Consider the following 13,564-nt stretch of genomic DNA (forward strand, 5'->3'; position numbering starts at 1 on the left):
CTGTGAGTATCAGATAACCAAAGGGGATCTAGTGGACTCTCATTGAGACGAGTTCAACTCCTCAGCGTACTGTGAAAGCAAAAACCACGGAGCCACAGGACACAGACTTCAAATGCAAAGTCGCCGTTGAGAGCTCAAAGTCACTGCTGAAGAGATTTAGTCAGACCCCTTAGCCTTTGAAATTTTGTTATTAGGCATTAATGCTGAACAAATTAATATTTTCTTAGCTAATTCGTATTTTCTTAGTTCCCAGTGAATTTTTCTGTTTGTTTATTGAACCTATAGTTATCACTAAGGGTAGCAGTTCTCTCTGACAAACAAATGACATTTTCAGAACACAGGGAGGCACTATGCATGCCCACATTCTGAACCAAGCATAGCATACCTTATCCCATCCCAGTCCCTTGTATGAGCCAGAGTTAAACCGAGTAGGGTCTTTCTGTATTGAAATCCACAGGGATAAATTGCTGAGCGGTGCTGGGCAAACCATAGCCTTTCTGTGTCCCAGACCTCATCTGGGTAATGGGGATAATCTCATACCATCTCACAAGAATGAGCCAATATCTCCGATGTGCCCAAAAAAAGTAACTGGCATAGACAATGTCAAGAGAATCAAGGACGATAAAGCAACTGAGAGCCACCACTAATTTTTCAAAATGGGACTGAAATGTAAGTCATTGGATTTTGAAAACAGGCTTCCAAAACCATGAGTCTCTTTTTAAACTAATAAACGTGATGATCATTATGTTTAACTGACACTAAACCCCCATGCCTCCTCGTCCACCCCTGAAACTAAGCAGCATTTTCAGGAGAATCAGACATAGGGACTCCATCCTGCTCCAAGCCCTCCCAACATTTCCTTATTCATTTCTGTTCTGTGGCACTCGGGACTGAACCTGGGGCTCCATGCATTCTAGGACTGGACTATACTCAGGACCCATTCTCTTTTCGCTTCCTTATAACTGTCCGTGTTTGATCGTCCTCCCTACCAGTCCTTCAAAAGGAAGAAACACGCATGTGGTATGTGCACATGTGGATTGGTACACACCTGTGTGTGTATGAAACAGAACCGCTGGGTGGTGCCCAGCTCCTTGAATATCCAAGGTACAGCCCCATGTATAGCAGAATGCCCCTTCCCTCCTGCTCACTGGACACAGCCCAGGACAAAGGTCCTCCCACCTTCTTCTAGCCACGCTCACCTATTGGTGTTCTCCAGCACCTCCACCTTCTTCCGAAGTTCCAAGTTCTCAGTTGAACAAGACTCCACCCTGAGGGGAGAGAGCCAAGACACACAGTCACTCTCCAGAGGGCAACTGCTCAGGCAGGACCTAGTGTAGAGGTGATTGGCATCACAGAGAAAGAGGCAGGAGGGGTCACTGAGGAAGAGCTGAGACAGTCTGAGGAAAGAATGAAAGCTCAGAGGGACAGACAGCATGGCAGGCCAGGGCTCTTCTCAGGGAGGAGCACGGGGCGGACACAGAACCCCCGTCAGGCAGCTCAATCTGGTTCCTCATCTCTTCCCACAGCTCTCAGTCATCGCTGCACTACAGGAAGGAGAGCCACCAGCGAGCTGCACTTCTGGCGAGGTCTGCTACAGAGCTTAGAGCTTGTGTGAAAGGCAGGACCAGAACCCAGGCCAGTGAAGTGTTGGGAGCCCACGTGCCCAGAGAGGCAGAGAAGAGAGACCCGCAGAAACAACCTTGATTATAGATGCCTTTAGAACACAGTAAAATAACAGGACCTAAATCAGGTCACAGACACACTGCTTCCCATAGAAACTTTTAGAAGCAGTTGGAAGTTAGCCAGTGTCTTAGAGCACATGCGCGAATAAGAAAGACTCAGTTATGTGTCTTCTAGAACCTCCTCCCTATCTCAAAGTCACACCAACGTCCTAGAGATGGTAGAGATGGGGCTCAATTCACACTTCCCTCCGAGTCCTCGGGGCATACCAGGGCTTTCAAAAGAACAAAGGGTGCCTTCATGTATTTTTACAAAAAAAAAAAATTAAAAAAATTTGTCTGCCCACGGCATGTATTACAGAGTAGAGGAAATACCAGAGTGTGATTCGTGTCATTCGAGGCCAACAGGACCTGGGTAAACAACACTGCTCCTGTAGGCTGAGGCTGGGTGTCTCTGAGGAGTTTCAGGTATGCTAGTATCTAAGGATTGCTCAGGGAGCCTAGCAACAAGTATTCAAGACCAGGGTCAGAAAGCGGAGATTCACACGCCATAGTTCTAAGCAGATCCTCCCACATGACCACTAGGGGGCAGGCAAACACTGCTGATGCACTGGGGGAGGGGGAATGGTGGCCCCCAAGCAGCCCCTCACCCTGCTTGGTGACTATTACCTAAAAAACCACAACCAGTCAGTGAGCAGGCTTACTTTTTCTCCAGGCTGTCCATGTATTCTTTCTTCTTTCGCCTGCTTTCCTGGGCAGAAATCTGTGAGATGAGGGGTAGGGGGTGAATTTCCATTTTTGTAAGTAAAACAGAGTGGATGGAACCCAGGGGGTCAACTGGACAACTTAGGCTGCCAGCTTCTCTTTAGCCTGTGGACTCTCGTCTATTTATCACCAGCTCTGTTTCTGGCTCAAACGGATCCTCCCAAACCCGCCAACAAACGCCTGGGTCACAGACTGATTATTGAAATAGCCCAGAAACATGATGTCAGCTCTCTGGACCTCGGCTGGCTCGATTATATATAAAACCAGCCAAGTGGGCCTGGATGTGTATAAACTGTCTCCTGGCCCTGTATGAGAGCACAGGGGTGTGACTCTGGTTCTCTCTCTGCCTTCCTTTCCTGCTCTTCGCCTGGGTCACAGGCCTGGGCCCCACAAGCTGCCTTCAGCCGCGGGGGCAGCAGTTGAGTTCAGACAGAGACCAGGTGGCTACTGAAGATTGTTTTTATCACAGGCCACTATCAAGGAAAACAAACCTTTAAGTAATCCAGCATAAAGCTACAGTTGTTTATAAATTACGTATAGAGCAACTAGAAAAAAATATTATAGACATAAAAATTGGAAGACTTGGATTTTCAAAAAGACACATAAAGGGAGATTCTTGTATCTTTTCCTGCTTCTGAACAGGCTAACACATAACAAGAAGTATACAAGTGTAAGAGTTCACACCCACGCTGGGCAGAAAGAGCTGGAAAGGATGGGCAGATGGTGTCTAGGCTCCTGGCCTGGCTCTGGGAAGTCCCACTATGATTCTGGGGTGCAGGTGAGGGACTCTGGGGTGCAGGGGAGGGCTCAGTTCTTCCTTGTCAGTCACAGCTCACCTTATTCTTGATTTTCCTCCGGATTTTCTTCAGGGCCTTCTCCTCAGATTTTGTCAGGGGCAGCTTGGTAGGAATAGGATAGCCCTCGGCAATCAAGGTCCTCTTCTCTTCCTCTGTCAGGACCAGTGGGCCAGATCCCTGCAGCTTCTGTGTAGACAAAGGGGGCAGAGAAGGGTCAGACAGGAGTGGCTGGAAACTGACCTCAACATAGAGTGCGGAGAGCCCGTCACAATGGCTCCCTAATGGTGGGTGCTTTGAAGTAAAAGACAAGAGAGATATGCCTTTATGGGAGATTTATTTATTTTCTTATGTGTGTGTGGTATGTGTAGCATGTGCTATGTATGTGTGCGTGTGTATGATGCATGCATGCAGAGTATGCATGTGTGCCCATGCATGCACATATGGAGGCCAGAATAGGACCTAGGGCATCTTCTAAATTGTATCAGACCACAAGTTTGATGTTTTCATCTAGGTTGGCTGGCCAGTGAGCGCTTGGTATCGATCTGTCCCAACCCCCAGTGCTAATGTCATAGACACAGGCAGCCTTGCCTGGCTGTTTTTATGTGGGTGCTTGTGATTCAAACTCAAGTCCTCCCGCTTGCCGGGCAAGTGCTCTCATCCCATGAATCACCTCCCCAGCCTCCCAAGTGGGGGTTTTCAACCCAAGAGCCCTAAAACAAAGGGAAGGCTGAAGAGGCCTCCATCCACTGTTTCCCAGGAAACACCCATATCGAGCACACACTAAGTAACAGTATAGAATTCGCACCCCGTATCCCTGGAGGCTTAGGGGTGATGGAAAACTCCCTCGGAGCTCGGCTTCATTCAAGACTTGTATTGTTCTCCTGCTGAAGGGCTAATTTTATAACCGGTTCTTTCCACACCACAGTAGCAATTCCCCTCGGTCTACAGCTAACAGGCCTGGAGCCCCAGAGAGTCACCAGCAGGCGTCTTTCATGGAAGTTCAGGCTTCCGGAGTCCTGCGCTACCCGTTAGCAATGAAGATGAGAACCACAAGTCCTTGCATTTAGCCCAGGACAAAATGACGTGTTTATGTTAGTCATACAGGCTGACTCACTGGGGTTAATCTCCATGCTCCCTGTCACTGGAGCAGGGGCGGGACGGGGGGGGGGCAGGGGAAGACTGAAACCCCATCTCTGAAGTGGCTCGGGATCAAGACTTAGGGCTGAAGCGCCATCTGTGAAATCTGGAGAGCAGTTCAGTGCTAAGTGTGATGTTGACTGGAGGAGCGTTCAACTTCTGGAGAGGGAGAACCCGCGTGAGTTCACGGGAGGAGAGGAGCCTTAAAGTAGGAGATGGGAAAGGCTGCTTTCTGGAGAAGTGGTGCCTTCTGAGGATGGGGTGGGGGCAGGGACGGCAAAGGGCGACCTGTTTAATACAAGCAGAGGTTTCTGGGCCCCACAGGGCGCCTAGCTGGAAACACTGCCTGACTGCTAGCAAGAGTATAGGGTCTCCCCCACAGAATGTGCAAAACAGGTAAATCGTGGAAGGAGATGCAGGTACAGAAGATGAAAATAATTCCAACAACCTAAAGCCAGGTTCAAGTAGAAAAGGCAAAAGGGGGATGTGAGTTCTTTTGTTCGAAGGAAAGGTGAGAGACACATTGTTAAGATCTAACTCAGGAGACAAATGAATCTGACTTTCGACATTATCTTGGTTCGGATACCTTCTTAAAATATTTCATTTATATCTGTTAGTCATATACATTGTGGGCATGCACAAAATTCTCAAAGAACAAAATATTATCTTTTTAAAATTTGTTCTTCGTGATAGCATAATTTTTAAGACCTCATAGAAATCAGATTCCCTCTTCAGACCACTAAAATGTGAATTCTCTACCCCTCCTTTTACATGTGTGCGGGATGAATAATGACCTGTGATTTTTGTCCCAGGACCCTGGGTTAAGAATCCCCAAACCCTCAACACACACAGAGATTAAACTATGTTTCTGAGCTTTTGACATCAAAGAACTTAATCTCAGAAAGAGAGACTTTCTTTTCAAATTTCGCCCAAGAACGCTTATCTGAAAGATGAAAGGCATTCCCTAGTACACACTAAGTAAGCATCATCTACACAGACGGAGAGTGTTTATGCTGGCACATGGAGGGGAAAGAACAGAACAGAAGCCTTAGGCTTCCAGCCCTGGGAAATACACGAATGTGTAAGAACCAGGCCTGTGCACATGAAAACCAGAATTACTGAGATCTGCAGCCACGTCTTCACAAACACGTTCTTTAGGGCTCTTACTGACCCACTTTGGTGCTGCATCTTGGACCAGTCTGTCCCCACCTGGAGGCTTGGTCCCCAGTGTGGTGCCACTGAGAAAAGTGGACATGAAGGATACATGTCATTGCCTTTTTGCAAAAGTGAGTTGGGTCTCACAGGCTTGGATTAGTCACCGCGGGGGTGTGCTGCTACACAGGTTCCCTGTCTCCTAGTACATGTGTTTTTCCCCTCTTCTTTCCGTTTCCCTGCTAAGTAGGGAGCATCCTCTCCAGAAGCTAAGCAGATACAGGCGCTATGCCCTTGGAATTTACCACCTCCAGGACTGTGCACCCAAACAGACAAAACCAACAAAATAACCTTTCCTAACTTACTCAGTCTTGGTTATTTTGTTTCAGCAACACAGCATGGACAAAGGCTTCTAATCACTAAACAAACATTTCATTACAATGAGAAAAATGGTACTGAGAGGATTCCTGGCTCCTCAGAAGGCCACTCAGATACTTACATGTGGAGCTGTGAGGAGAGGAGATGTGGACAAGGCAGAGGGGCCCCGGGGCATGGCTCTGGCGGGGCTGTGGGCCTGAGACAGGCTGAAGGGATGCAGGCGTGGGTTAGGGCTCAGGCTGCCCTCAGAGTCGCTGCTGTGGCTACTGGGTGGTGTTGGTGGTAGGTGCAGTTGATCCACGGGGGCTGAGGAGAAAGAGAGCGCATTTCATCCATCACAGAAAGGGAACACAACACGAGACCCAGTTAAACACACGTGTGTGTCTGCATCGGAAGACTGGGATAGGTGCACAGTGGGCACTCCCTCTAGGCTGACCTGAAAAGTGCTTTAAGACATGGTGAGAAGGGAGCCAGGCACAGAATGGCACATCCAGTTGTCCTCTTCTTGTATGACAAGGGAGAGAAGGTGAACATGGAGCCACACTTACCAGTCCAAGCACAAAACTACCCCGGGCAGGCATGTGTGGGAGACACTAACAAAAGGATGACTCTAGGGGTGGCCTGGGAGGGTGGGTGCCCCCGACATGGTGTTGAAAAGAGTGATCACTGTGTTCCTTTGTGATTTTATTTTTGCAACATAATTTTGAAGCAGGTACTCATGTTCCCCAGTCTGGCATTGCATTCTGGATAACTAAAGATGACCTTGAGCTTCTGCTCCTCTTGCCCCCACCCCCTTTCTGGAATGTGGAAATTGAAAGTGCACTCGGCCATGCTTGGTTTTCTGTGGTACTGGGGGTGGAATCACAGTCGCCATGCATGCTACGTACGCTAGCCCTCTATCGGAGCGCCATGCCCAGCCCCACTGTATTCTTTTTATATGGTTCACGCAGGTTGATGTGCAAACCACGTTAGCCATATGTGGTTGGTTTAAAACAATCTTTTAATAAACTGCCAACCTGAGAGGGCTCGTGGAATCCTTGGAGAAAGACTGCTTTGTTTCTGGAGGAATGTGCCTGGTGGGGCCTGCAGGCAGGAGGCCAGGCATTCTTCATTCAGAAACCCCACTTGTACCATTAGGCAGATAAGTAGTCAGAGGAAAAGAAAATGGGGGTACAAGGTACCATCTCTCCTAAAATCATTCTTTCAGGGCATATTATCAGGGCTGAGAACACCGCACAGGGCTCAGGCCAGCATCCCAGGGCAGCTGGAATCCCATAGCTTCTGGATGGGGAACACACCTGGGCTCCACCGAGGGCTCTCCCCCCTCTTTTCTTCTGAACAGGATTTTTCTGTTCTGCCAGCCGCTGCTGCTGAGGGAGGTTACATCCGAGGGTCCCTCACCCCAAGCCCCTCCAGGGGGCCCAGCTTCATGCAGCATCTCTGTAGCCAGAGAACGCTTGTATGCCCACTGAGTAGCTCGGGGGTAGGCTGAGTCTGTCCCCTCAGAAAGTAGGCATGTCATAAGTATCAGCCAAGGTTACCAAGGCGTCCCCTCTGCCAGGAATATACGACACCACGAATCAGATTAATCAACCAGAGACTCCAGCTGAACTCCCAAGGACACCAAGAGTTCTTCCGCCCCTGGCCTGGCACAGGCGAAGCTATGCTTTTCTCCTTTCTGAGCCGAGCGCAGTCCCCAAAGGAGAGAAGCCGGCTGGCAGGAAGAGCCTGCCCATCTGGACACAGGTGTCCCGGGATCAGATTTCTAAACATCATTTGAAACGCTGCTCCTAAGCTGCAGAAGGAGCTGGGGACCGCAAGCTATTCTGCCTAGAAACTTTGATGTCCGCCAGGATATTCAATTTCTTCATCTGTCTTTATCCAGGATAACGAGGGAGGATTGCCCTTTCTCCTCCGGTGACCCTAGATCCTGCCGCCACTATGGGGCTCTATTGTTTGAGTTGTGACACTTTCTGAGCCGCGTCACAACAGAGCGAAAAGAACAAGATCCATTTGGCGGTGGTGAGCAGCCATAAAGATGAAAGAAGCTGCCTGGAAGCAGACGCTAGGGCTCAAAGGCATGAAAACAAAGGCGCGATACAGACGGAAAATATTAACTTTTCCCTTCTTTACACACAGTGAAGGCAGTCATGGCCAACCCTGATTCAGGGGTCTCCAGTCCAGCCCTGGGTGGAGTCCTGAAGGAAGGAAGGTAACACGCGAGCCTTCTCTGCAATTGTGTATGCAGACTGCTTTGTTGACCATGCAATGAACATCTAAACATATGTTGAACGTGTAGCTAAGGAAGGTGCAGCACCAACAGACACAGAATTTTAAGAGGAATGTGCGCCACGCTCTGTGTAAATGGGGTACTGAGAGCTTCCTGTGCCCCCCTGAGGCGGAGGGTCTGCATCCAGGATCCCAGCACAGCTATATATGAGAACACAGAGGGGGAAGCCAGAAAAAAAATGATATAGAGAATGAACACAAAGTAAACAATTCCAAGGCGTAGTTAGGCTCTAAATGAACGACAAGAAGCCCAAAGAGGTGCATCATCAGGACCACAAACATTACTGAGCAGAAAAGGGGCGGGCTCATCACAATTGTGACCCAAATAGGACAGCTAAACTCTGATTGTACAGACATGTTACAGCTTCATTTACAGAGGGTTAAGTTTTAGTTGAGCCAGAGTCACTGTGGACTGCGGTGTACCTGTGGGGTGCTGGTGGGTTCACACTAGGGGGTGAAAGCATGGGGGGGGTCTCATCAACCTCATGCATGCCACGGCAGTCGGAAATGGCTCTAAAAGCCCATCCTTGGTGAGCATTGAACCCCACTAATGCTCGGGTGGCTGGCAGTAAAGAACAGAAAGAGGAATAATTTTATTATGGAAATGTTTAGCTCTCAAAATGTTTCTTTGGAATCAAGATTCTTAAGAACAGGATTACTTCGTACAGCCAGTTACCTCCTTAATCCTGGAATGTACTGGGCTCCCTTCCCTTTAGAATGGGCACCTGGAGTGAGGGAAAAAGGGGTGAGGGAGGAAGGGGTGAGGGGCATACCTTCCTTATGAGAGAAGTTTAAGAACTGATCCACTTCATGAGGTTCCAACTTAATCTTAGGGATAATTGTCTGGCAGGAGGAATCCACCTGGGAAAGGAATTTCAGACATGAGTTTGTAACTTAGTAACAGCCTTTACAGAACGGGGGCTATCTGTCTGTCAATTGTCTTACTATAGGCCAGCGCGGTAAGGCATGGGCTACATCATACCTTCTCACAGCCAAACCTGAGATCTGATAGCTCTAGTCAAAATTCAAGGCTCAATATTATTATTATTATTATTATTGGCGGCAGTGGCAGCAGTGCTATAATAAAGACATCTATGGTAAAAATACTTTGGTAAAACTTCAAAGAGTCACAGGCTTCCCGTTTGTCCTATCCCTCCAGCCTCCTCGATGACTGACGGCAAGGTCTAACTAAAACATACCCACAGGGAGAGGGGAGAGGGAGCAAAGGACAGAATCCTGACAGTGAGTTATACACATACTTCAGAACCAACCAAGGCCTGAAGAGGTGGCTCGGCAGTCAAGAGTGCTTGCTGCTCTTGAAGACCTGGGTTCAATTCCCCGTACCACCCAGTGGCTAACAACCACCTGTAACTCCAGTTCCAGGGGATCCAGTGCCCTCTTCTGACCTTGTACCTCAACCATTCCCCTCCACTGGAATGAAGGCCAATGCCACGCACAGCTTCTCTACTGTGCTGTCAATTTCATAACAGCAATTAAGGAAAAAAATTAAATCATCTTTGCTACTGATTTTTCTGTACGACACCTTCAAAAGTTGCCATAATCAATGTTGCTAACAACAACATATTCTTGATACGCTCGTGCATACAAACATGCCTGCATGCATGCATACATACATGACTATGCCCCCTCAAAATACATGAATCTCCTAGGATAAATGCTTTACTGCAGACCAAAGATCTCTACCTTTCAATATCTATATTTATAAGGAAGAAAACTGGATATACCCCAGCATTCATATCCAGAGGAGACTCTTCTTTCTCAAAGGGAGTAGAAACGGCTGTGATGGTCAGAGTGACAGAGGGGACAAGTCCTGGGGGTTGCTCCTCTGTGATTGGCTCTGTCTTGATGGTGGCTGAAGGAAAGTCTGCAGACAGGTACCACTTCTCACTCTCCACTTCCTCTGTGGGAAAAGGACAACCCCGCGTGAGCGCATCTGACACGTGACCGCCGGCCACTCCCCAACCACAGTTCTGAGAAAGGACTACTGAGAAGGCAGTAAAGGGACGCAAGCGTGTGAGAGGAGCGCTACACGGACGAGGAAACGGAGAGCAAGGAAAGAATTCTCTTAGCTGTGTATGCCCAGACATGATAAGCCTGGAGAAATGTTGGAAGGGTTACACGGAAAAGACGGAAACCGGCTGTGGCGGTTTGAATAAGAATGTCAGGCTCCCGTGACTGGATACTTGATTTCCAGTCGGTGGAGCTGCTTGGGGCTGAGGAGGTGTGGTCTCGCTAAATGAAGTGTGTCACTGGGGTGGATGCTGACGTTCCAAACACCCATGCATGCCAATCACAGGGCACTCCCCGTCTTCCTGCCTACAGCTCAAGGTGTGAGCTCTCAGCTCTCATCTCTTCTTGTCACCATCTTATACCTGCTGCCATGACTCATTGCCGTGAGGGACTCGAACCCTCTGGAAATATAAACCCAAGTAAATCCTTTCTTCTATAGGCTCTTGGCCATGCTGTGTGACCACCTGATAGGAAAGTAGCATAGCAAGAAGGGGTTAAGCACATAGAGAATGAGATGGGAGGAAAGGCTTTTAACCATGTAACATGTCACACTTTGGGGGTTTCAAGCCAAATGAATATGCTATTTAATAATAAATAAGTATAGTCAAAAGAAAGAAAAAAGAGGCTAATGTTTGGCAAACAAGGCCTCAGGACAGAGGACTTCTCCACAGATATTTGTCTCCTTCCTTCTTCCCTCCCTTCCTCTTTTCCTCCCTTCCTCCCTCCCTCCCTTCCATCCTTCCTCCCTTCATTTTTTTTCAGTTCCCACTCCCTAGTTTTCATCCTTTCCTATTTTCTCCATCTACATCTCAAATCTAACTAGGCACCCAGATCATTGCACAGACCCCTGGGAAAGTTCTGGGTTTGCTTGGCTGAAATGGATGAAATGCTCATCTAGGGAGGAGAGCAGGGTCTTGGTGAGCCTGGGCTCTGTCTTGTCACCCAGGTTTTCATGATGATCACCGGGCCTGGGGAGAGATAACTGCTAAGCAGCAAGATGGAGCCAGAGGGGCTCCTCAGACCCTGGACACACTGCTCTGAAACTTGAGCTGCACCAAACTGCTTCAGAGCAAATTACTCAGCCCGGCCCTGCAGGAATAGAGGGTGGGGTAAGGAAGGAGAGCCAAGAGTCTGGAAACATGCAGAGAAAACGGAAAGGCCAGCAGTTCCCGAAGCCCACAGCCCTCAGCAGACACCGGCTTTACTAAGAAGGGGCACACACAAACCGGATGCGCTCCTCTGCTCTTTGAAAACAAGCCCCGCCTACTCGGTCACCTAGCAGTACCCACCATGAACACACACTCGGGAATTTGGCTCCAGTTTTCTTATTTTAAAAAAAAGGGGGGGGGGCAGGGCGGGTATACAATCACACAGAGAAGCATGGGAACTTGGCGAAAGCAAAAGCTCACAAAGATAAACTCCAATTCCATAAACTACATCCTTTGAGCACAGAAAAGGTTAGGTTCCCACTCACAAGGTGGCATTCTGCTTTCAGAGCCAGTTCTATGAGCTGCCCAGTGTCTGGTGTGATGGGGGGATTTCCGCCACAGGGTGTGGGCGACATCCTGGACCAGGAGGGCCTGGGAGGGAACAAAGGGCCTTTTAATGGCTGCTAGAGGGAGGGGACCACACTGTACTTACACCCAGTTCTGCTGGCCAGATGGGCACCCTGCTCAGCTTATAGAAACAACTGAACCACAGACCGAAAGAAGACTAATGACAAGAAGACTGTCCATAGCTCAGAGACAGAAGGAAGGTGTGTTTAGGATGAAATGAGGGTGGGAGGGAGAGGCAAAGAGAGGGTGTGGATCACTGTCTTCAGTCAGCGGTGAGATGCCGAAGCTGCTGCTTGTAGAAATCACACTCACAGCTCAAACTGAACATGGTCTGCCACAAGAGGCTATAAGGAACATAGTAAGAAGAAATGTAGCTCTGGGTATAATAAAACGAAGAAGAAGGGTCACTCCTGGGAAGATGGCTCCATGCAATGACCAGCAAATTGTGAGGTAGGGTCACATATCCTAATGTTACAATCAAAATGACTGTGACCCAGTTTAATTCCCAATAGACACACCAGGCAAAGTTAAATGAAGAAAGTACACTTGAACTTGAAGGCAGAAAGGAAGATGAAATTGGTTCTTCTATTGGAGCAAAACCATTGTCAATAGATGTATGTAGAAACAGGGAAGGAGTTCTTTCCATGTTCTTCACGCTCAGCACCATGGTCCTATCTAAAAACATCATCACTGCTGCCTTGGGAGCAGAGGCTACGGAGCCAGCAATGGTACCTGCCTGCAGAAGGAAGCATCCTCTCTTAAAGACTATAGGAGTCATCCAAGTGAGAAGACCAAGGCTGTGATCCCCTAAGCTTAGATGAGGAAAAACAACTGGTGTCGCCATCATGCGTCCACTCCAGTACTGCCGTTCAGTCCTCCATCTTGAAGCTGCTTTGAGTTAACATGAAGCCCAATCTCAATGGCGTCTTTTCTACAGACTGTAAATCTCCTCATTGCCCCCTGAGGCCCCTTGTTGTCACCTGAGGTCAGACCCAGATCTCTGCATTCCTACCAGCATTCTTTCCAGGAAGGAAACAAGTCAACATGTGGATCAAAATTTATACACATGCTCAGTACACTCTTATTTAGAAAGACAAGATGTGGGAAACAACCAATCCATGAAGGAGAAGATGATGAGGTGGATTATGGTTTATCTACACAATGGAATATTTACACAGACACTGGCGTATTTACAAAGCCTTTTCAATAATAAAGGAAAGGTTCATAATACGCTAAGAAAAACCTTGGCATAATGATATACTATTGATGAAGAAAAGAGACTGTGGTAGTTTGAATGAAAATGGCCCCCACAGACTCAGAGGGAGTGGCATTATGGGAGGTGTGGCCTTGTAGGAGGAAGTGTGTCTCTGGGGGATGGACTTTGAGGTTTCAGAACCTCACGCCAGGCCTAGCGTGGCACTCTTTCATGTTGCTCTTTTGGGTCTGGATGCAGAACTCTCTGCTATTTCTCCAGCCCTGTCAGCCTGTATGGCGCCATGCTTCCCACCACGATAACAATGGACTAAACCTCTGAGCTGTAAGCCAGCCCCAATTAAATGTTTTCCTTTCTAAGAGTTGCTATGGTCATGGCGTCTCTTCCCAGCAAGAGAACACTGACTAACACATTAACAAGAAAGAGACAAAAGAAACATGCCTGGACAGCAAACATAGATAACTATTCAGAATATTGCGGCTTCATTCTTACTCTTTAACGTTTTTATAGTATTTCTAGAAGCCTGTATTTGAAACTATTAATATCATTCCCAGTTGCCACACATGG

General features: G+C 48.1%; 1 protein-coding gene across 1 annotated transcript in view; it reads right to left on the reverse strand.

Annotated features, from left to right (window-relative positions):
• The window catches only part of Creb3l2 (cAMP responsive element binding protein 3 like 2), a 118,514-nt gene that overhangs the window by 22,683 nt on the left and 82,267 nt on the right, over positions 1-13,564 (reverse strand). Inside the window, exons 3-8 of the mRNA XM_075953452.1 lie at positions 9,943-10,118; positions 8,971-9,058; positions 6,030-6,214; positions 3,281-3,427; positions 2,384-2,442; positions 1,200-1,268 (exon numbers count right to left, since the gene is read on the reverse strand). Coding sequence (XP_075809567.1) covers positions 1,200-1,268; positions 2,384-2,442; positions 3,281-3,427; positions 6,030-6,214; positions 8,971-9,058; positions 9,943-10,118 — 724 coding nt within the window. The remainder of the gene's footprint in view (positions 1-1,199; positions 1,269-2,383; positions 2,443-3,280; positions 3,428-6,029; positions 6,215-8,970; positions 9,059-9,942; positions 10,119-13,564) is intronic.

Source organism: Microtus pennsylvanicus, chromosome 19, assembly GCF_037038515.1.
Source record: "Microtus pennsylvanicus isolate mMicPen1 chromosome 19, mMicPen1.hap1, whole genome shotgun sequence".
Lineage (NCBI taxonomy): Eukaryota > Metazoa > Chordata > Mammalia > Rodentia > Cricetidae > Microtus > Microtus pennsylvanicus.